This window comes from Carcharhinus amblyrhynchos, chromosome 1 (assembly GCF_965287045.1).
Source record: "Carcharhinus amblyrhynchos chromosome 1, sCarAmb.v2.hapA, whole genome shotgun sequence".
Lineage (NCBI taxonomy): Eukaryota > Metazoa > Chordata > Chondrichthyes > Carcharhiniformes > Carcharhinidae > Carcharhinus > Carcharhinus amblyrhynchos.
Genome location: NC_137324.1, coordinates 53,312,555 through 53,336,719, shown reverse-complemented (window position 1 = coordinate 53,336,719; position 24,165 = coordinate 53,312,555). Strand labels below are relative to the sequence as shown.

General features: G+C 42.6%; 1 protein-coding gene across 1 annotated transcript in view; it reads left to right on the top strand.

Annotated features, from left to right (window-relative positions):
- Nucleotides 1-3,899: 3,899 nt before the first annotated feature.
- c1h18orf54 (chromosome 1 C18orf54 homolog) overlaps nt 3,900-24,165 on the top strand; it is a 52,496-nt gene continuing 32,230 nt past the window's right edge. Inside the window, exons 1-5 of the mRNA XM_080197878.1 lie at nt 3,900-4,082; nt 4,562-4,672; nt 11,027-11,335; nt 14,174-15,028; nt 19,218-19,368. Coding sequence (XP_080054004.1) covers nt 11,038-11,335; nt 14,174-15,028; nt 19,218-19,368 — 1,304 coding nt within the window. The 5' untranslated portion in view covers nt 3,900-4,082; nt 4,562-4,672; nt 11,027-11,037. The remainder of the gene's footprint in view (nt 4,083-4,561; nt 4,673-11,026; nt 11,336-14,173; nt 15,029-19,217; nt 19,369-24,165) is intronic.

The following is a 24,165-nucleotide window of genomic DNA, read 5'->3' as shown; positions in this document are numbered from 1 at the left end:
AGGTCTGGTGGTAGATGACGTTCTCCTGAGGCAGACTGGATGAGTGTATGTTGAACTTTTAGGCCATTCTCAAAACCTTTGATATGGAAGTGAAACATAGGAACATAAGAACATAAGAAATAGGAGCAGGAGTAGGCCATCTAGCCCTTCGAGCCTGCCCCGCCATTCAATAAGATCATGGCTGATCTGTCGTGGCTCAGTTCCACATTCCCGCCCTCTCTCCATAACCCTTAATCCCCTCGCTTATCAAAAACCCATCAACCCGCGTCTTAAAAATATTTAGCAAGGCAGCCTCCACCACTTCAACGGGCAGAGAATTCCAGAGATTCACCATCCTTTGAGTGAAGAAGTTCCTCCTCAACTCCGTTCTAAACCACCCCCCCCCTTTATCTTGAGGCTGTGCTCCTAGTCCTACTGTCCTTTCTGAGCGGGAAGAGTCTCTCCACCTCTATCCTATCCATCCCATTCATCATCTTATACGTCTCAATGAGATCTCCCCTCATTCTGCTAAACTCTAACGAGTACAAGCCTAGTTTATTCAGCCTCTCCTCATAGCTCAACCCCCTCAACTCCGGTATCAGCCTAGCAAACCTCCTCTGCACTCCCTCCAAGGCCAAAATATCCTTGCGTAAGTACGGCGACCAAAACTGCACACAGTACTCCAGCTGCGGCCTCACCAATGCTCTATACAGCCGCAGCAAGACCTCCCTACTTTTATATTCAATCCCCCTCGCTATGGAGGCCAGCATCCCATTAGCCTTCCTGACCACCTGCTGTACCTGCAGGCTGGGTTTTTGCGACTCATGCACAAGGACCCCGAGGTCCCTCTGCACCGTCGCCTGCTGCAGTTTTTCGCCACATAAGTAATAGAAACCTTAGCATTAGAACCAGCATGTTTTAATCAAAGGTGCCAATTATCTGGGGAATTGATTGGTGCGATGACAATAATCTCTCCCTCAATATCAACAAAACGAAAGAGATTGTCATCGACTTCAGGAAGCATTGTGAAGAACATGCCCCTGTCTACAACAATGGGGACAAAGTTGAGAGCTTCAAGCTTTTAGGCCCAGATCCCCACCAACCTGTCCTGGTCCCCCCATTCCGACATTATAGTTAAGAAAGCCCACCAACGCCTCTACTTTCTCAGGAGGTTAAAGAAATTTGGCATGTCAGCTATGACTCTCACCAACGTTTACAAATGCACCATAGAAAGCATTCTTTCTGGTTGTATCACATCTTGATATGGCTCCTGCTCTGCCCAGGACTGCAAGAAACTACAAAAGGTCGTGAACATAGGTCACCCCATCACGCAAACCAGTCTCCCATCCATTTTCCCTGTCTACACTTTCCATTGCTTCGGTAAAGCAGCCAGCATAATTAAGGACCCCATGCACCCCAGACATACTCACTTCCACTTTCTTCTGAGGGGAAAGATACAAAAGTCTGAGGTCACGCATCAAGTTATTCAAGAACACCTTCTCCCTGCTGCTATCGTACATTTGAATGGACTTACCTCGCACTAAGTTGATCTTTCCTTACGCCCTCACTATGATTATAACACTACATTCTGCACTCTCTCCTCTCCTTCTCTAAGAATGGTATATTTTGTATAGCCTGCGAAAAATAAGACTTTTCACTGTATACTAATACATGTGACAATAATAAATCAAAAGATATTAAACAAATGGATCCCCTCCCAAATGGACACAGGGATCCCCCATGGCCATGGAGGACCCCCCTCCACATGCACAAAGGGGATATTCCCCAAATACACATGAGGTGCCCCCCATAACATAAGGAGAACCTCCCCAAAGGAGCTCCCCAGAGTGCCCCCGGCACAAAGTTCCCCTTATGCTTGTGGGGGAGGGATCTCTGGATGGGATGGGGGTCTCCATGTGTATAGGGGGTTGTCCCCTTTATGCATTTGGGAGGTATTCCTTTGCTTGATAGCAGGGATTGGGTGATTTCGGGATTCAAAACCTGCATCCTCATCGAAAAGTTCCCATTTTGACCTTGCCCTTCTTTATTTGCAATTTCCTCTGGGTCTAAGTGTTGACTGAAATGCAGTGCTCTCTCTCGCCCTCTGAATTGCCCTTCCCCCTGCTATGCCTTTGATAGCAACGCCTGAAGTCCTCTTAGTTCTAAACTCTGGAATTCTCTTTATAAATCCTTTTAACTCACTATATTTCGCTCCCAGCTCCAAACCCATTTCAGAACCTAAATTGCTGAGCAACAGGGTTCCTCCTAATCCCACATTAAAACTGCAAGTTATTCTTGACACCACAACCCTGAACTCTTGTGTAGCCCCACCCATCCTTCTACATACGTCACCATTTCCTTTGCGCTTTCAGTTGCCCAGACTTTTTGCTCTGACATTCACTCCCTCAATTCTTTTCTCTTTTACTTCCCTTCCCTCGTTTTAGATCCTCCTTAAAACCCACCTCTTTGAATAATTTTAGGTTCACATCTCATTCTTGAAGCTCCTCTTAATAATCCAGTGACTCCATTGGAGTTGTGGATAATCCAGTGGGGTTCTGGATGATCAAGTGGAGTTGTGAATAATCCAGTGGAGTTCTGGATGATCAAGTGGAGTTGTGAATAATCCAGTGGAGTTGTGGAATAATTCAGTGGGATTGTGGATAATTCAGTGGGATTGTGGATACTCCAGTGGAGTTCTGGATGATCCAGTGGAGTTGTGCAATAATTCAGTGGGATTGTGGATAAACCAGTGGGATTGTGGGTGATTCATGGAGTTGAGGATAATCCAGTGGGATTGTGGATGATCCAGTGGTGTTGTAGATGAACCAGTGGGGTTGTGGATAGTCCAGCGAAGTTGTGGATAACCCAGCGGAGTTGTGAATGATCCAATGGGGTTGTGGATTATCCAGTGAAGTTCTGGATTATCCAATGGGGTTGTGGATTATACAGTGGAGTTCTGGATTATCCAATGGGGTTGTGGATTATACAGTGGAGTTCTGGATTACACAGTGGGGTTGTGATTATCCAGTGGAGTTGTGGATGATTCAGTGGGGTTGTGGATTACCAGCGGGGTTCGTGGATGGTCCAGTGGAGTTGTGAATGATCCAGTGGGGTTGTGAATGATCCAGTGGGGTTGTGGATGATCCGGTGGGGTTGTGGATAACTCAGTGGGGTTGTGGCTACTCCAGTGGAGTTGTGGATGATTCAGTGAGGTTGTAGATGATCCAGTGGGGTTGTAGATGATCCAGTGGAGTTGTAGATGACCCAGTGGAGTTGTTGATGATCCAGTGGGGTTGTGAATGATCCGGTGGGGTTGTTGATGACCCAGTGGAGTTGTGGATGATCCAGTGGAGTTGTGGATGATCCAGTGGGGTTATGGATGACCCAGTGGGGTTGTGAATGATCCAGTGGGATTGTTGATGACCCAGTGAGAGTTGTGGATGATCCAGTGGAGTTGTGGATGATCCAGTGGGGTTGTGAATGATCCAGTGGGGTTATGAATGATCCAGTGGGGTTATGGATGATCCAGTGGGGTTGTGGGTGATCCAGTGGGGTTGTGGATGATCCAGTGGGGTTATGGATGATCCAATGGAGTTGTGGATGATCCAGTGGGGCTGTGAATGATCCAGTGGGGTTATGGATGATCCAGTGGAGTTGTGGATGATCCAGTGGAGTTGTGGATGATCCAGTGGAGTTCTGAATGATCCAGTGGGGTTATGAATGATTCAGTGGAGTTGTGGATACTCCAGTGGGGTTACAGATGATCCAGTGGGGTTATGGATGATCCGGTGGAGTTTGAGGCTGTGAACAGTCGGCCACCGCTCTGAGAGCTTTTTGACACTGTTGCCGGGGTGGCGCAGGCGCATTGCGATCCAACTGTAACAATTGTCGGAGGCGGAAGTTTGTGTTTGGAGGCGGGAGGGAGCAGGAGCTGGGCTGGACACAGAGAGGCTGCAACAGAAACACTAACCATACTCTCCGAGCAAATCTCTCACTCTGACACTGATGGTAGTTCTTGCTGTGTGTGAGCTGCCTCCTGACTCAGAGTTAGTGTGTGGAGCCAGCCTGACCCTCAGTTATTTACTGTGTTTGTGTGCTAACAGGTACTGTATCCAGCTGCTTTACTCTAACCACTTTAATGTGAATCACTCTCCACAATTCTGCTTTCTCTGGCGGAGAGATTGTGAGTAACTTGTTCAAGTCTCACAGCCCTGAAGAAGATTTCTTGTCGATTCAAACGATCCAATCAAACAACTGCTGTTTCCATGCTGATTGGATGTGGAGGCTGTTGCTTTCCAAGGCAGCTGTCAACCATTTAAATACATTGCATGGCTAGTGTAGTGAATGTTGCTTTTTAATGCTAATTGTGTTGGCATTTGGAGATGTTTTTGTGTTGGATTTTGGTTTACTGTTTTATGGTAATCACAGCAGTTAGACAAAGAACAGATTTGATTATTGTTCTGACTGGTTGATCATGAATCCCACACTAGGCTTCACAGTGGTGACTTTGTTTTCAGCCATCAGCTCGACGGTGTAGTTTTCTCCCTAAATCTCTCCTTTTTGTCCTCTCTCTTCCTTTCAGAAGTTCCTGCCTTAACCTGAGGCGAAGGTCAATTTGCTAAACCGAGATGACAGAAATTTAGGAAATCGTTGCAGAAGGAGAAGAGGTTACTAAAGCAATTTAAACAGAAGGGTAATAGTGAAGATTTAATTAAATCTATTGAGATACATTTAAATTTAAGTAACATTAAATGGATCCAAATGCATGATCCTTCCACTATCCAAAGATGTGCGGGTTGGTTCATTAGCCATGCTAAATTGACCTCAGTGTCAGGGGAATTAGCAGGATAAATGTGTGAAGTTACAGGAATAGAGCTTGGGTAGGATTGTGGTCGGTGCAGACTTGATGGCTTCCTTCTGCTCTGTAGGGATACTGTGATTCTATTCTATGATAGGTAGGAGGAATCCTGCAGGCAGCATTTCAGGCGCTATGAAGAAAGGCGGAAAACAAGATTTCAAAAGTATTAATCTTTGGATTACTCTAATGGGATCAAGGGATGGGGGAGAAGAGGGGATCAGGATATTGAAGTTGATGATCAGCCGTGATCAAAATAAATGGCAGAGCAGGTTCAAAGGGCTATTTGGCCGCCTTCTGCTTCTAGTTTGTATGTTTCTAAGAGGCATGTGCTTGTGAGTGTAAGATTAACTAGAGAAGGAAGGAGTGTTTCACATTTCTGGAGTTGGAAGGACCTGTACAAGAGAAAATGATTGCACCTCGACCAGGATAGGACAATTTCAACAAGCGATGTGGGGTGGATTTATTTTGGCAAGAAGGTGAGGACTGGGTGGAAATATTAGTGAGGAGATACCTGGTGAGCAAAGAACTAGAAGAAATGAGCCACATAATGAGTAACTCGGAAGAAGGAGGGATCAGGAAGTGGAAGAGCAATGCAGTCTTAAGCTAAGTAGAGAATGCATGTGCGAAGCATGGTAAATGTCTGTTGCTGCACTGTAGATACAAGTGGCCACGTAAGGTTATGGTACCACAGCCATAACAGAACTAGCTCAAATAATGGGAAGAATGAGAACTTAATATTCCTTTCCTGGTGATAACACATTCAGGGAAGATGGGAAAGATTCAAAAAAGGCAGGCGTTGTAAGAATTCATCAATAATATTGTTACAGCAACAGAAAGGGATGATGCACTTGAAGATCCAAAGACAGAATTATACTTGGTTAGAATTAAGGAACTCTAAAGGAATTTAGAGTTATTACACTGCTGTATTTTTCCATAGCTACCAAATAGTGGGAATGAGCTAGAGGAGCCAGTTTGCAGACAAATTGAGAAATATCCAATAAATTTAGAGTAGGGACAATGGATAACTTAATTTACCCTAATATGTCAGTGTAAAGGACAAAGTGATGGAGGAATTCCTGAAATGTACACAAGAAACTGTGCACTGTTCTTGACCAATATGTTTCCTACCCATTGCTGGAGCTAGTTCTTGAAAATTAAATAGTACTTATTGCAGTGGGGAATCATTTGAGGAGGAGTGATGGCAAAATCGATAGATTTAGAATAAAAAGCAAAATACTGCGGATGCTGGGATTTAAAACAACAATTGAAAATGCTGGAAAATCTCAGCAGGTCTGGCAGAGCTGTGGGGAGAGAATAAAGCCAACATTTCAAGTCTAGATGACTTTTTGTTGAGATTTAAAGTGGTTATGGAAATAGAAAGGAAAGAAAATCAAAAGTGAAAATACTCAACTGGAGAAGAGCCAATGTCAGTGAGTTGGAAGAGAGCTGGCCCAAGTGGATCAGAATGAAGGACTGACAGATTTTAAAAAGGGCAGGTTGCTCAGAAACAGATTAGACAGCACAAAGGAATGGTATCCAAAGTGGAAACTCCCTGAATTATTAAAGAGATAGAGACTAAAATTAAATGGAATAAGCAAGCTTATGATAAATGTCAGGTTCATAATTCAGTGTTTTCTGTCAGCAAGAACAGGGATAGATCATCAGGGCAGCATATTTAAAGTTTATTTATTAGTTCACAACTAGGCTTGGATTAACCCTGCAATGAAGTTACTGTGAAAATCCTCTAGTCGCCACATTCCAGCATCTGTTAGGTTACACTAGGGGAGAATTTAGCATGGCCAATGCACTTAACCAGTACATCTTTCGGGCTGTGGGAGAAAACAGGAGCATCCGGAGGAAACCTATGCAGACACCACACAGACAGTGACCCAAGCTGGGAATTGAACCCACATACCTGGTCTTGTGAGGCAGCAGTGGTAACCACTATGCTGTCCATGTGGTTAGTGTGACCTTGTAAGCTCACTACATGATCAGGTACTCAGGCAAGACTGGCTAGGAAACATGTTTCAAGATTGGCTCCTCCTTTATCTCTTTTATTGTTTTCTCAGCCATTCCAGGGGGTATTGAGTGATAAAATGGCCAAATTCTGGTGCTGTATGCAAGTGTGTACCTAGATGTTGATTATTGCTTGGCTTCTGATGGTTGCAGCATCACAAACAAATCTGCTCCTGTCATGATATGATGTCATGATGTGTGTATTTCCAGCAAATGTCATGAAACACACAGATATTTTTCTTCCCTGGCTTTTTTTTTTAAAACATTATTTTAAAATTAAGTCTGTAACTCCTTTTTAAGGATTTCATGTTTGAAAGAGAACAGAATTTTCAGCAGAAGGAAGCAGTTGCAAGGGATCAGCACATTACCCTGGTGATACGTTCAGCAGGATAGACTGAGGCTGGTAGAACTTAATGGTGTTGATTATTGTTGGTATGAATTGTACGGGATTCTTGCTTTAAGATTTGAAACAATAAGTAAACTAATGTGCCCCTTACCACAAGGTAAATGTAGCGTTTAAATTATTATGTGGAGACACCAGCATTGGTATGGGGCCGGCACAGTAGGAAGTCTCACAACACCAGGTTAAAGCTCAACAGGTTTATTTGGTAGCATGAGCTTTTGGAGCGCTGCCCCTTCGTCAGATGAGTGGCGAGTTGGGATCACAAACAGGGCGTGTACAGGCAGAGTTTCAATTTACAAGATAATGTTTGGAATGCCAGTCTTTACAGGTGTAGACGATGCAAGTGGAGAGAGGGTTAAGTACAGGTTAAAGAGGTAAAAGAGGTACCTCTTTAAACTGTACATAACCCTTTCTCCACCGGCATTGTCTGCACCTGTAAAGACTGGCATTCCAATCATTATCTTGTAAATTGAGACTGTGTTTGTGAACCCAACTCGCCACTCACCTGATAAAGTGGTGGTCGTCTGGAAGCTCGTGCTACCAAATGAACCTATTGGACTTTCACCTGGATTTGTTTAAATTGTCATTTGGCCAAAAGTTGCTCTAGCAGATTGCAATTTTTAGAAAGGGTTGGAAAACATAAACCTAGAATCATAGAATCCCTACAATGCAGAAGGATGCCATTCGACCCATCGAGTCTGCACTGACAACAATCCCACCCCAGGCCCTATCCCCACAACCCCACATGTTTACCCACTAATCCCTCTAATTGACACATCCCAGGACACTCGGGGGCAATTTAGCACGGCCAGTCAACCCAACCAGGACATCTTTGGACTGAAGGAGTAAACTGGAGCACCCGGAGGAAACCCACACAGACGTGGGGAGAACGTGCAAACAGATAGTGACCCAAGCTGGAATCGAACCCAGGTTGCTGGAGCTGTGAGACAGCAGTGCTAACAACTGCGTCACCGTAATTAAAAATATACCATTTTGGTAACCTGACTGACTTTGGGAAAGGGAGATTTGTAAGAAAACAATAATGTGGCAAGGCTGGTACATTTTATCTTGCATGTTCTCTGGTAGATAAATAGTTGTCCAGTTAATAAAAGAGAACAGATTCATAGAGCACAATGAAGATAGTTTAGTCAAACAGATGGTCTTCAATCATATGGAGAAGTAGTATTTGATTTGGTTAACACAACTGGTTGGCAATGTGGTTTTAAGGTGGCATCTTGGGGAAAGGTGACTAACAATTGAATTCAGCACATGGCTAGAAAGAGAGAACATATAGTCACAAATTAAAATGTTGAACTGAAATGACGCCAACTTTGAAAAGATAAGGAACGAATTGGCTGAAATAGTTGAGAAAACTTACCAGTTGAGAAATATTTAATCCAGCACAGTGGTTACTATTATTGCCTCTCAGCACCAGGAACCCAGGTTCGATTCCAGCCTTGGGTGACTGTCTATGTGGAGTCTGCACATTCTCCCCGTTTCTTCCTCTGGGTGCTCCAGTTTCCTCCCACAGTCCAAAGGTGTGCAGGATAGGTGGATTGGCCATGATAAAGTACCCCTTAGCATTCCAAGATGTGTGGGTTAGGGGGATTAGTGGGGTAAATACATGGGGTTATAGGGATAGGTCCTGGGTAAAGGAGCTCTGTCGGAGAGTCGGTGCAGTTTCGATGGGCCAAATGGCTTCTTTTTGCACTGTAAGGATTCTAATTATGAAATAAGTATATGTACCACCGAAGGGCAAAACATGATGAAAACATTGGCCACTGATATAATTGGAATCAGTATTGAACAAATGAAGACAGTAAGTGTGAATAATAGGGGCAAGGATTCTTATTAAGTGCATTAAGGTAAAGAGAAGGTTAAAAGAGAAAATGGGTCCATTAGAAAAAGATTTAATTATCGCTGCAGCAGAGACATAAATTGCGTAAGTTACAACATTGACAGAAGCTAATTCTGTTTCTCTGCTCTTTCTTCAAATACTCTTCAAATATTTATTCAGTTTCATTAAAATGATGTTATCGTTCCTGCTTCATTACTACTTGTAGTTGAGCTCTAATGAACTGAGGGTAGGGAAACTTCTAACTGACTGTACTCTCTGATAGCAAGCTCCAGTATTTGAACCAGTTTAATGATGAATAGTGTGTGTTAGGAGATTTGGGCGTTCCCATGCATTTATTGTCTTTGTTATTCTATGTGCTGAGGGTCACAGGGTTTAGGGTTTGCTGCCATATGATCCCTTGATGATTTGCTGCAGTGCATTCTGTAGATGGTACACCAATGGGGGGGTGGGGAGGGGGTGGTCAGATTGTTTTGTCCGAGATAGGAGCAGGAGGAGGCCATTTGGCCCTTCGAACCTGCTCTGCAATTCATTAAGATCATGGTTGATCATCCAACTCAATTGCCTAATCCTGCTTTTTCCCCATCAATTGATCTCATTTGCCCCAAGTGCTACATCCAGCTGCCTTTTGAATGCATTCAATGTTTTGGCTTCAATTACTTCCTGTGGTAATGAATTCCACAGGCTCACCACTCCTAGGGTGAAGAAATGTCTCCTCACCTCTATCCTAAATGGTCTACCCTGAATCCTCAGATTGTGACCTCTGGTTCTGGACTGCCCCACCATTGGGAATATTCTCCCAGGAGAAGTTTGACACTATTAAACTAGTGTCAAACTTCAGTGTTAGAGCTACGTTAAACTAGGCAACTGCAAAACATGACATCTTTTGTGCATTGTACGCAGTAGAGAAGCTCTGATTAATCAGGGAGGTGAACCATTCATAGTGGAACGCACAGCTTCTGATCTGCATTCCTAGCCAGGGTGATTAGGTGTGTTTCTGGTCAATGGTGAGCCCCAGGATATTGATGGTGGGGATTCAGAATTCAAATGAAATCTCCAAGTCATAAACCATTACCCATGTACATACTATATCTTCTCCACTGTGAAGGTAGGAACAAAGTGCAGATTCGACAATTTTGCTATAACCACTGAATAGCTAACAGAAGAATTGAAAAGAAATTGAAGACAATTTGTGCACCATATGATCTTACAGAGAAAATACAATGAATAACCAATTAATTTTTGGTGCTAATAGAGGAAGGACTGGAATGTTGGGCATGGCACCTGGAGTATCCATTGAATAATGTGTTGCAATCTTTTAATTTCATCTAATCAGGCAGGCACGACATATGTTTACCATAAAACATGGTACCCCTGACAATTTAGCACACCCTCAATAGTGCACTGAAGTGCTTTAGACTGGGGCATGAACCCATGTCCTCTGTGAGGATGTTGTCAACTGGATCCTTTATTTAGTTAAATACTGTAATTACCTGCACCTGTGGATATTTTAGACCTGCTGTTATTTTCCGCTAAGACAACGTGTACGCTTTATTGCACCAAGGTCCTTGAATACAATTACCAAGCAGGCATATGAACACATGTCCAAGTATTCCCCTATTTCTGATCCTCCAATGGTGTTCAATCTGCTCATCACGCCTAACCCCTCAAGAACAATCAGTACGATGGCTTGTTTTCCCTCCTTGAGTTGTCTTCAAGACAATAGCCCACTCCACCCCTCTCTCTCTTCCCCCATCCCCCTTGCTTTATAATGCTCCTTGCTTGTGGCCCACTCCTTTCTGTCCCAGTGCAAGTACCATACCTTCTCTGGTGCTTTTGCCTTTATCTAAATTGTTGAAAATGTTTTATAAAGAGGTCAGATTTATATCTTTTTGTTCTCCTTTTATGCTTTAAGATGACACCAAGATGGAAGATATGATGTCAATGATCGGCATGAATGGTGGAATGGATTTCCATTCTCCTGAATCTGGATTATTTACCAGTCCTGGTCACGTGGAGAGTTTTGACCATTCTCATGGCTCCAGCCAATCTCACAGCTCCATCCTCTATGGAGGTAGAACTTATCAGTCAGCATCGCAGGCCCTGGAAGCTTACATTGACAACTTTGAAAGGAAGTCATTGTCGGTAAGGAGAGGCGAAAACAAACTGCATTCGGGGAGCAGTTCCAAACCAGATTCCAATTCTCCACACAGACGGAAAGAGGGTAAGAACATTAGATTTCCCATCACCCAACCACGTTGCTGAGAAGCTCTCAAAATTCAAACCTTTTTTTTATTACTTGTCAGTCTCTTCACTGACTCTTGCAGGGGTGTGGTTCCAACAGAGAGGAGATGTTTGACACCGCCAGTACTTCACTCACTTTTGAGTGCAAAAATTAGCCTTTTTATTGTAAGTAACACCAGAAAATGCTGGAAACATTCAGGTCTGTAGCGTGTGTAGAGAGAGAAACAGTGAAAACAAAAGCTTCTCTGCACCAAGAGGATATTTTCCCCTCACAAGAGAGACTAGAAGTAGGGGGGTGGTGGTGGGGGGAGACACACAATTTAAAAATAAGGGATCTCCTTCTTAAGATGGAGATGAGAATTTTTTTCTCTCGAGATTTTTATTAAGTTCCAGTTTATTTATTAGTCACAAGTAAGGTTTACATTAACACTGTAATGAAGTTACTGTGAAATTCCCCTAATCGCCATGGTCCAGCATCTATTCGGGTCAATGCACCTAAGCAGCATGTCTTTCAAAATGTTAGAGGAAACTGGAGTCCCCGGAGGAAACTCACACAGAGACAGGGAGGACGTGCAAACTCCACACGTGACCCAAGCTGGGAATCAAACCCATGTCCCTAGCATTGTGAGGCAGCAATGGTAACCACTGTCCTAATGGGTTGCATTATTTAGACTATTAGTGATTTGTTTTAGAATACTGTGTGTTGTTTCAGCTGCTGTGGTACAACTTGTCTCACATGTCAATGAGAGGGCAGCTTTCAGAGCAGTCTCTGCATCCAGAAGCAGGATGTCAGAACAGATTATTGGATGTGGATTGGCCTGATTCTTCCTCATTAGGATGGAAGCTTTCATTAAAAAAAAATTTATTCAGCTTTGCAGTTTACAGGGCATCAGCCAGCGTGGAAGAGGAAGAAATGCTCCACTGTGCTACCATGCCGCCCTGGGATTCCTTCAGGGCTGATCGTGAGTCTGTGGAATTCTCTTCCCCAGGGAGCAGTGAGATTAGGTCATTGAATATTTTTAACGCTGACTTTGTTAGACTCTCTAGATGGACAAGGAAGTTAAAGGGTATAAGGGCTAGACAGGAAATTGGAGTTGAGGCCACAGTCAGATCAGCCATGATCTTATCAAATGGTGGAATAGACTCAAGGGGCTGTGTGGCCTATTCCTGAGTCTGATTAGCATGTAAGTTATGGCCTGAAATGTGGGCCCTGTTTCTTTCTGCACAAATGCTGTCAGGCATGCTCAGTGTTTCCAGCATTTTCAATCTTTGTTCAGGGTTTCCAGCGCCTGCAGAATTGTTTTGGTTTGGCTATTTTACCATGTGATCATTATAGGTAATTCCCTTCCTGCACACCCATCTGCAGCACCCATGGGTTACTAGGCACGGATCAGAAGTGGGAACCTAATTGCTCCCCCACTTCAGTTGAAAAAAATGGAAATGCCAATCGACTGCCCCTGTCATTCTGTTTGGCTAACTTAGAGATTACTGTTTAATTTTCACTTTGTTATTGCTAATATAAGAAGGAAAGAAACTGCATTTATACAGTGACTGTCACAACCTCAGGACATCCCAGTGCATCTTACAACGAATGCATTCTTGAGCATTCACGTGTACTATACAGAACCAGAGGGCACAAACTCAGGCTAAAGGGATGATCCTTTAAAACAGAGATGAGGAGGAATTTCTTCAGCCAGAGAGTGATGAATCTGTGAAACTCTTTGCTGCAGAAGGCTGTAGATGCCATGTCATTGAGTGTCTTTAAGACAGAGATAGGTTCTTGATTGATAAGAGGATCAGGGGTTATGGAGGGAAAAGGCAGGAGAGTGGGGTTGAAAAAAAATCAGCTATGATTGAATGGCAGAGCAAACCCGATGGGCGGAGTGGGCTAATTTGCTCCTATGTCTTATGATCTAAACGTGAAGCCAGTTGGAAATGTATTCCTAGTTTGTTTGCGGTGCATTTCTGTATTTTTATCTTATAAATTCATAATTGTAAAATCCTGTCAGTTCATTTTGGGTGAAATGCACACCATTTACTTTTATTCTTATCTGGACAATTGTTAGAAAGTAGAAATCCATCAGATGAGGGTAATTGTTATCAATGTTAATTATAGTCAAGTTTTGCTGTAAATACAAGATGAATTATTTTGGGTACCCTTTCATTTTTAGTGTCACTCTCATATTGTGCAAATCCAAAATTTAAGCGTTCTTTACTTTTTGTTGGTATTTTTAGTAATCTCTCATCTATCACCACCCAAGCTAATTTGTGGCCTTTTGTTTCTTTTTACCTGTCTCCTTTCTTCTCCTGAAGGTAATGACTTGTACCTGGGTGCCATTCCAGCTGTCTGACCAAGTGTTCTCCTCCTTCTTCTGTAAACTAAGCCAGGTGTTCTCTCAGCTACACAAGTACCTGGGTTATATTGGCTCTATTCTCTCCCCACAGATGCTGTCAGACCTGCTGAGATTTTGCACCATTTTCTGTTTTTGTACCTGGGTCGTAGGTTGACCTGATTCTCTTCATCTATTGTATACACATGCTTAGGCCCAAAGAGGGGCCTTTGGATATTGGGCAGTAACAGGAATCCTAGCTGAAATTTGTCAGCTCCATTTCTCCCCCCTCCCTGCCAACACCACCACCAAAATTTGCCCATCCCACCATGCTTGCCACCATCAGCTAACTTGGTACAGACTGCAGAGCTATCTGCACCATTCTATCCTGTATGACTTGGCATCAAACTTAACATTAAATTTGTCCATTGAACGACTGAGGAGTGGAAAAAATATGGTTGTTGTTAAGTTCCTAATTTGTCTTGCAGTTTTCAGACGGCGACATTCCTTTAGGGATTTGGGTTTCCCCAGCCGGCCTTTGAGGAGTCGGATAGCCACTGACCCAGATCTTGCAAGCCTCACCACCGATGACCTTTTGCGTATGCCACCGGACGGCTTTTTACCATTGACTCGATCCTCAGTGCTGCATTGCTCAATGCAAACTCAGCAGCATTTAGGAAGCCACTTCAACCACAGCTCTTCGTACACGTTTACAAAGTATGCTCCAAAGGAATATCCTGAGGATTGGCATCACAAGAGAGATGACAGCTTTGCGTTACTTTGTGGGAAAGTTGGTTCTAGTCCATTAAACCGAACGACTGGCCTCAAACAGACTCAATTCTCAGGAACGATGCCACGAGAGGGAGATAAGTACATGACTCGATCCATTCCGCCATCCCTTCCTGCGAATGACCACAAATTGGGAGAGAAAAAGCCTAATTCCAGTCCTCAGCATAACTATCCCAGATGGTTAACCAGCCAAAAATCCGAGCTCGATGTCTCTGGGATAACCAGCATTCCTGAACTGAAGTACCCTGGCTGGCTTCAAGACTGTGACCTGGGCTCTGATTCATGTGATCAAGAAGCAATGATTGAAAGGGAATATCTGCTATCAACTCGCTATGAGACTGAGCTCACAGGCTCCAGGCTACACTCCAGCTCTGCCAGGTACACACCAAAACATGAACACTTTGCAAATTATTTGGAGAGGGACCCACCATTTCATAAACACACAGAACGTGGCCTTAATGGTGCTTTAAGAAGAACATCTCCACATACTGCTCGGTTTGCCCACTGCCATGCTGAAGAAGTCAAAGATTCTGACTGCAGTAAACCATTCAGAGGTATGTTGTGGTGTGGGAACAAAGGTCACCCTAGGAACTTGCCACTTAATTCATTTGTGTAGATGGAGATTGGTGTGCAAAAGTAGTTAAACAACATCTCTCAGGCTTACCGTCACAATAGCTTGTCTTGGTGCAGTACAAAGTTCCATTTACATTAGAATTTTGCCTTTAACCTTTTGGTGTTTTCAAACATGGTGTAGAAACAGAATATTTCAGTCTAATCCCTCTTTCCAGGCCTTGGTCTTGGCTCTGTAGGTTGCGAGATTTAAAGTGTATATCTAAGTTTTTTTTAACATGAAAAGGCTTTCTGACTCTATTACTCTTTCAGAAAGTGAGTTCCAGACTCCTCACTGCCCTCTAGGCGAAAATAATTTCTCCTCAATTCCTCTTAAATCTTTCTGCCAATCAATTTAAATATATTGACCTCTGCTAAAGGAAATGAATCCTTCCTATCCACTTTAGCCAGAACCGCTAATTTTATATATCTCAATTAAATCTTCCCTGGTCCCCTCTGATCCAGAGAAATTCCGGCCCAAAACTTTTATTCCTAATAGTCCTCTCAACATTATTGCAAAATCTACTTTACACCCCATCCAGTGCAATCATATCCTTTCTCTGATGTGGTGACTATAACTGTATACAGTACTCAAGCTGTGGCCGAACTAGGGTTTTATGTAGTTCCATTGTAACCCCCTTGATCTTGTATTTAATGCCTTTTCTAAAAAGAACATCCCACATGCCTTCTCAACCACCATTTTTTGTATCTTGCTACCTTCAGGGATTTATGGATATGTCCTCCAAGGTCTCAGTATTCCACCATTTATTACGTATTCCCTTGTTTGCTTACCCCAAATGTATGACTTTAACTTCCCTGGATTTAATCCTATTTGCCACTTAACTGCCTACCTGACCAACCAGTCAGAACAATCATCACGATTGCTGTTATTATCTAAAGTCATCTTGACCCAAGTTTCACAAGTAATGTCTGTTTTAATTTTAAAGCAATGTGAATGATTATTATATTGCCTATTTTTTGTTTTAAGTAGTTTGCAGATCATTTAACAAATTATCTCCCTCTTGGTGAGTGGTGCATTTGCTGGCACCTTCTCTCTTTTTCCCTACATTCTTAAAAAGTCTGATCTCAGACTAACACAAGTTACACACTCAAAATATAATTTGTCTCTCCACTGGACAGATGCAGAGTTGATCCAAATTGAAAATGTAGGGCTGAATGTAGTTATCTCATTGAAATTGTTTGGTACAGGCTGCCTCTAACTTTCTTGAACAATTTGCAGCTGTGGCCATGAAAATCTTTGTTTTGGCTTATGAAAAAGGCCTGTTTCTGCTTGCATTATAATTCCCTAGAATGCAGTCAGTTTTTCAAGCTAACCCCAGCATGCCTGCTAAGTTTAAAATGTAGTCAAGCTTAGCATTTAAATGTAATTGCTTAGGCAGAAATATCTTAAAATGAAGCAAACAGAGCTCAGCATACGTAGGATCCTTCATTTATATAACCACTCTATTTAAAAAGGGAGGTAGAGCAAAAATGGAATTATTACAGATGACACCAAGATTGGTGACATTGTGGCCAGTGAAGAAGATTATCTAGGATTGCAGTGGGATCTTGATCAATTGGGCCAGTGGGCTGACGAATGGCAGATGGAGTTTAATTTAGATAAATGTGAGGTGATGCATTTTGGTCGATTGAACAAGAGCAGGTCTTACTCAGTTAATGGTAGGGCATTGGAGAGAGCTATAGAACAAAGACATCTAGGTACAGGTTCATTGCTGTTGCAAAGTGGAGTCACAAGTTGGCAGAGTGGTGAAGAAGGCATTTGGCATGCTTGGTTTCACTGGTCAGAACACTGAATACAGTTGGGACATCTTGTTGAATTTGTACAAGACATTGGTAGAGCCACACTTGGAATATTGTGTATAGTTCTGGTCACCCTATTATCAAAAGGATTTAATTAAACTAGAAAGAATGCAAAAAATATTTACTAGGATGCTACTGGGACTTGATGGTTTGAGTTACAAGGAGAGGCTGATAGACAGGGCCTGTTTTCTCTGGAGCGTAGGAGGCTGAGGAGTGATCTTGTAGAGGTCTATAAAATAATGAGGGGCATAGATCAGCTAGATAGTCATATCTTTTCCCAAAGATAGGGAAGTCTAAAACTAGAGGGCATAGGTTTAAGGTGAAAGGGGAGAGATACAAAAGCTCCAGGGGGGCAGTTTTTTCACAAACAGGGTGGTGAGTGGTTGGAACAAGCTGCCAGAGGCGGTAGTAGAGGCGGTACAATTTTGTGTTTTTAAAAAGCGTTTAGACATTTACATGGATAAGATGAGTATAGAGGGATTATGGGCCAAACACGGGCAATTGGGACTAGCTTGGGAGTTAACAGAAGGGGCAGCATAGACAAGTTGGGCTGAAGAGCCTGTTTGCATGCTGTAAACCTCTATGACTCTAGGACTATGAATCACCAGTAAGCTTGACATTGGTGGTGGGGAAATTCTGGAATCCGTTATCAAAGATTTTATGGTAAAACACTTGGAAAACAGTGGCAGAACTGGACAGAGTCAACATGGATTTATGAAAGGGAAATCAGGCTTGACGAATCTACTGGAATTCTTTGAAGATGTAACTATAGAGTTGATGAGGGGGAGCCAGTGGGCGTTGTTTACTTGAACTTTCAGAAGGCTTTCACAGAAGTCCCACATAAGAGATTAGTGTGTAAAATTAAAGCACATTGGATTAGGGGATAGTGTACTGAGATGGATAGAAAACTGATTGGCAGACAGGAAACAAAGAGTAGGAATAAAATGGTCTTTCTCCAAATGGCAGGCAGAGACGAGTTGGCCTTGTCCTCTTCACAACTTACTTCCCTACCTATGTTTGTGCCACAGGATAGGTTACAGAGAGGAGGTGGGTGAATGGCACTAGTTGAACAGCTTATTCACAATGGACCAAATGGTGGCTTCTTGCACCTATGACTATTCTGTGATAGTAAGAAATTTGAAAATAGTTTGTTAGAGTTTCTACAGTTATGTAAAAATAAAGAGAGTAACAAAAGTAAACATTTATGGCCCAGGAGAAATCTTGCAGAATAAAGAAATGGCTGATAGGCTTTAACTGTGAAAATAAATACAAAATGTTGTTCAGCTTATCAAAATAGTGAAAAACAAAGGGGCAAATGAGGGTGAGGAACTTAGTTTTCCTACATTGATGTTAACTAAATTACCACCAGCGAAACTAATGGGTCTAAACGGTGACAAATCCCCTGGAGCAGGATGATGGCACAGTGGTTAGCACTGCTGCCTCACAGTACCAGAGACCCAGGTTTGATTCTCCACACTATCTGTGTGGAGTCTGCATGTTTTTCCCAAGTCTGCTGGGTGCTCCGGTTTCTTCCCACAGTCCAAAAGATGTACTTGTTAGTAGGAATGGCCATGCTAAATTCTCCCTTAGTGTTTCATCAGAAGGAACTCTTCAAATGCACACAATAAAAATATAACAGAACTTACTCCAAAATATCAATCAAAGAAAGGGTTTAATAAAGAAACTTCATTACTCCAAACTTGGGGCTTTGCCCTGGGCTACTCCCGCAGTTCCAAACAGGTTCTTATTTACAGTGCGTCAGCTGACTATTACGTCACTCTGTAATTTGTTCCATGGTTCACTGGGTAGCTGACCCTTGCAGCTTGTTATCATTACATCCAATACAAAGTTGTCACCCATTACATTCTAACACTTAATGTACCCGAACAGGTGCTAGAGTGTGGAAACTCAGGAATTTTCACAATAATTTCATTGCAGTGTTAATGTAAGCCTACTTGTGACTAATAAATAAACTTTACTTTGGTCTTGATGGCTTATTCCCTTGCATTCTAGAAATGATGGCTGCAGAGTTGGTGGATGCATGGAGTGGCCGTGAGCCTTTGGGGTTGAGTGCATACAAGGCTATGATTGTTAGCAATTTGGACTCTCTGGAGCCCTGGAAATCTAGTAGGAAAGTGGAACTGAGGTCTTGTTGAATGGTAGAGCAGGCTCAAAGGGTGTTATGGTCTACTTTTGTTCCTATTTCTTTTGTTCTTAGTGCTGTAGTGTGGTTGCTCTGGACAGTACCGGAATGCAACTTCTGAAATATGGAGCCCGCTCAAAGAATCTTCTCTTCTCCTCCTCCCTGCTCAGATGACCACATTGATTTACTAATCCAGAAGGCAGAACACGTTCTAGAGGCACTTACGCAGCATGTGACCAGTCCACAACAGAACCATGGCAGCCCTGGTACTGAAGAAGTGCTGGAAGCTGATCGACCCTGGGATTATCCACCTGTTCCATTGTAAGTTAAACACAAATTTCTCTTCTTCCTGTTGATAAATCTAAGTGATGGGTAAGAGCCTATAACATTGAGTACTAAAAAGTTCAGAAAATTTTAGAAGAGTAGTTAGGACTTATTGGCTGGATTTTTCTGATTTTCTTTTTTCCCCAGAGTGTCAGCTTGGGCGAGAAAAGTGGAGTGAAGCCCGCAGCTGCACTGCCTGCGTTTCCTGCTATATTTTTAGATATTCTTGGCAGGGAGGAAGGGGAGAGTGGGTGGAGAGTAATGCGATAGATGCACAATGGCTCCATTCATTCCACCCCCGTCCCTCACTGAACCCCCCTTGGCACTTCCCGCAGGGGAGCAATGTCAGATTACTTCAGGGCATGGCCACCTCCCCTGTACTCACCTCTGCATCTCCATTGAGTTCTATTCGTCAGGTGCAGGTCATGGAGGACCTGTTATGATTCATGTTGATGTGACTGGACAGTCCAACCTGCGTTGGTAATTACGCTCGGCATGGATAAGCCATTAACACCTTGAAGATGCTGGAGTTTGATTTACTTTGGCCACACCATTGGCTAGAATGGTAATGCCCTCTTCCCAAAAACTGTGTGCTGGGCATTTTGAGTGCAGTAAAATATAACGTTTGGTGTCGGAAGTTATCGTACTGCGAGGGCACGATAGTACGATTCTGAATTTTTGTTCCTCAATTTAAAGATTTGTATCTGAAGAGGATACTCCTCTAATGAGGAGACCAATTTATGATGGCAAATGAAAGAATATGATGAGGCATTATCTGAATGCACTTCCCTACTCCACATTGATACTTGCTCAGACAATAAACTTGAATGACAATGGCAGTTGTTAGAGTTAGAGAGAGATGACCTTGATTTTGACATTCATTTTTCAACATAAAGTTGTATAGAGTCTACAACACAGACAGGCCATTTGACTCAACTGTTCTTGCTGGTGTTTATGCTGCGAGTGAACTTCCCCACTCCTTTACATCCAACCTTGGCAGCATAACCTTCCATTCCTTTCTCTCTTGTGCACTTATCAAGTGTTCCCTTAAATGTATCTATGCTGTTTACCTGAACAATTCCACAAAGTAACAAGTTACACAGTCTGACCTATCTTCTAATACATAGCATTTTCTCTTGAACTTCGCTTGACATTAGATTTATTAATAACTGTCTTATATTTATGGCCTCTACTTTTGGTCTTCTCTTTTGTGTATTTGCCCTATCAAACCTTTTTGTAATTTTGAAAATCTCCAACAGATCATCACTCAGTTTCTCCTTCCAGTGTGAAAGACTCCACATTGTTCAGCCTTTCCTAATAAATATATCCTCCAAGTTCTGGTATCATCCTTATAAATCTTTTGAGCGCTCCCTTTCCAGTGTGTCTATGTCCTTTCTGTAGTATGGTTCACAGCACTCCAAATAAAATCTAACCAATGATCTATATAAGATTAACATAATTTGCTTTTGAATTATCCTCTTCTAGAAATGAAACCAATGCTAAGTTTGTCTTTTTGTATGATCTTATAAAGCGGCATCACTATTTTTACTCATTTGTGAATCTGGATCACTCGATTTCATTCCCTTCTATTTAGATTCATTTAGATTTTGCTTATCCAAGCAGAAAATGTGGCCTCCTTATTGTGCCTACCAGAGTATAATGTCTCACATTATTCAGTGTTGAAATTCATTTATCAAACAGACAGGAATTAGTATGCTCTCATCTAAACGAGTAACCGCCCTTGATTAGTTACCTGCATTTAGGGACAGTGTTTCCATTACTGCAGTAATGTTAGCACCATGCTAGTGGATGGATTACTGTATTAATGATCATTACAGTACATGGGATAAGGACTCAGTAATGAGTTACTGAACTTGGGGCTGAGTTCTTCACATCATGTTCTGTGCCAATATGTATTTAAATATGACAGACTCTCCTGGAAGCATGAAAATCTAGATAGCACTTGGCGCAACGAGGAAGCTTTTGAAAATGTGTTGTGCAGTACAGCAGAGCCATCTACTGATGAGAAAAGGTTTTGTTGACCAATTTTAAAAAACTTTTAGAAACTATGAACATTAAAATTGCTGAAAACTGTAATGTATACGAGCCACGTAGACCAGGGGTGGGCAATCTAGGCAAGTGAGTGGGCCGTATGAGTGGCACTTCTTCATCTCAGCATGCCATAAATTTGAAATCAGGCTTGTTCAAAAACTATTATTCCATGAATAAGATTAAACACATTTAATATGTGCTGAGTGTCATAATGAATTATAGAAAATGCTTAATCATTTATATATTAATAGAACTATCAACTTCAAATGGTAAAAACGAAAGAAATATTTCTGCTTTGATTGGCCGCAGAGCTCTCATAGTCATTGTGTGCATTCAGTGTGGAAATCACCAGTGGTGCTGCAGTCTCGGAAGTTGCCCTTATATTTGTACAGGCTGCAATCTTTGCAGGACTGATCAAAGCTTGAGGAGATGGGCAAAGAGGTGTTCAGATATGCAGAATACCCATATAAAATTGAAGCTAATAAATGGAATTGTCTGAAAGCAAGTCTTTTGTAAAGCAGGAAGGAGAGAGAAATTGGTGGATAAAAGAAAGGCAACATAGGCTGTAAAATAAAACTTTACAAAAAAAAACTCAATGGAAAGGTAACTTTAATAATATCCAAATGGACCAATCTGAAAGAAAATTCCCTTCTATTTAGATTAATTTAGATTTTGCTTATCCAAGCAGAAAATGTGGCTTCCTTATTGTGCCAACCAGAGTATAATACTTCACACTATACAGTGTTGAAATTCATTTATCAAACAGACAGGAATTAGTATGCTCTCATCTAAAGGAGTAACGGCCCTTGATTATTATAGGTAATTATAGGCCAGTTAGTCTTACTTCGATGGTTGGTAAGTTAACATAAGAACATAAGAAATAGGAGCAGGAGTGGGCCATCTAGCCCTTCGAGCCTGCCCTGCCATTCAACAAGATCATGGCTGATCTGAAGTGGCTCAGTCCCACTTTCCCACTTTCTCCCCATAACCCTTAATTCCCCTGTCTATCAGAAACCTATCTACCCGTGACTTAAATATATTTAGCGAGGCAGCCTCCACCACTTCAACGGGCAGAGAATTCCAGAGATTCACCACCCTTTGAGTGAAGAAGTTCCTCCTCAACTCCGTTCTAAACTGCCCCCCCCCCCAGTTATTTTGAGGCTGTGCCCTCTAGTTCTGCTATCCTTTCCGCCTAGAAAACCTGTACCCTATCTACCCCCTTCATTATTTTATATGTCTCTATAAGATCCCCCCTCAGCCTTCTAAACTCCAACGAGTACAGACCCAGTCTATTCAATGTCTCCTCATAGGATAACCCCCTCATCTCCGGTATCAGCCAAGTGAACCTTCTCTGCACTCCCTCCAAGGTCAATATATCCTTCCGCAAATGTGGCGACCAAAACTGCACATGGTACTCCAGTTGCGGCCTCACCAGTGCCCTGTACAGTTGCAGCAAGACCTCCCTGCTCTAATGGAAAAGTTAATGGAAAGGGTCCTGAGGGATAGATTTATGACCATTTGAAAAGATGCAGCTTAATCCGGGATAGTCAGCGCAGCTTTGTGAGGGGTAAGTCTTGCCTCATAAATTTGATTGAATTCTTTGAGGAGGTAACTAAGTGTGTAGATGAAGGTAGAGCAGTTGATTTGTATACATGGATTTTAGTAAAGCGTTTGATAAGGTTCCCCATGGTAGGCTCATGAAGAAAGTAAGGAGGTGTGAGATAGAGGGTAATTTGGCCGATTGGATAAGTAACTGGCTGGCTCATAGAAGACAGAGGGTGGCGGTGGATGGAAAATTTTCAGACTGGAGGCCAGTTACCAGCGGTGTACCACAGGGATCAGTGCTGGGTCCTCTGCTTTTTGTGATTTTTATCAATGACTTGGAGGAGGAGGCTGAAGGGTGGGTCAGTAAATTTGTTGATGACACCAAGATTGGTGGAGTAGTGGATGAGGTGGAGGGCTATTGTAGGCTGCAAAGAGACATTGATAGGATGCAGAGCTGGGCCGAAAAGTGGCAGATGGAGCTTAACCCTGATAAGTGCGAGGTGATTCATTTTGGTAGGACCAACTTGAATGCGGATTACAGGGTCAACGGCAGGGTTCTGGGGAATGTGGAGGAACAGAGAGATCTTGGGGTTCATATCCACAGATCTGTGAAGTGGATAGAGCCATGAAGAAGACTTATAGTCTGTTAGCGTTTATAACAGGGGGTTTGATTTTAAGAGTTGTGGCGTTATGCTGCAGCTATACCGGACCTTGGTGAGACCACATTTGGAATATTGTGTGCAGTTCTGGTCAGCTCACTATAAGAAGGATGTGGAAGCATTGGAGAGAGCACAGGGGAGATTTACCATGGTGCTGCCTGGTTTGGAGGGTAGGTCTTATGAGGAAAGGTTGAGGGAGCAGGGGCTTTTCTCTGGAGCGGAGGAGGATGAGACATAATAGAAGTTTATAAGATGATGAGGGGAATACATAGAGTGAATGTTCAGAGACTATTTCCTCGGGTTGCTGTCGCTGTTATTAGGAGGCATAAGTATAAGGTTCATGGTGGGACATATAGGAGGGATGTCCGAGGTAGATTCTTTACTCAGAGAGTGGTTGAGGTGTGGAATGCACTGCATGCTGTGATAGTGGAGTCGAACACTTCAGGAACTTTCAAGCGGTTATTGGATAGGTACATGGAACACACAGAATGATAGGGAGTGGGATAGCTTGACCTTGAGTTTGGACGTAGCTCAGCAC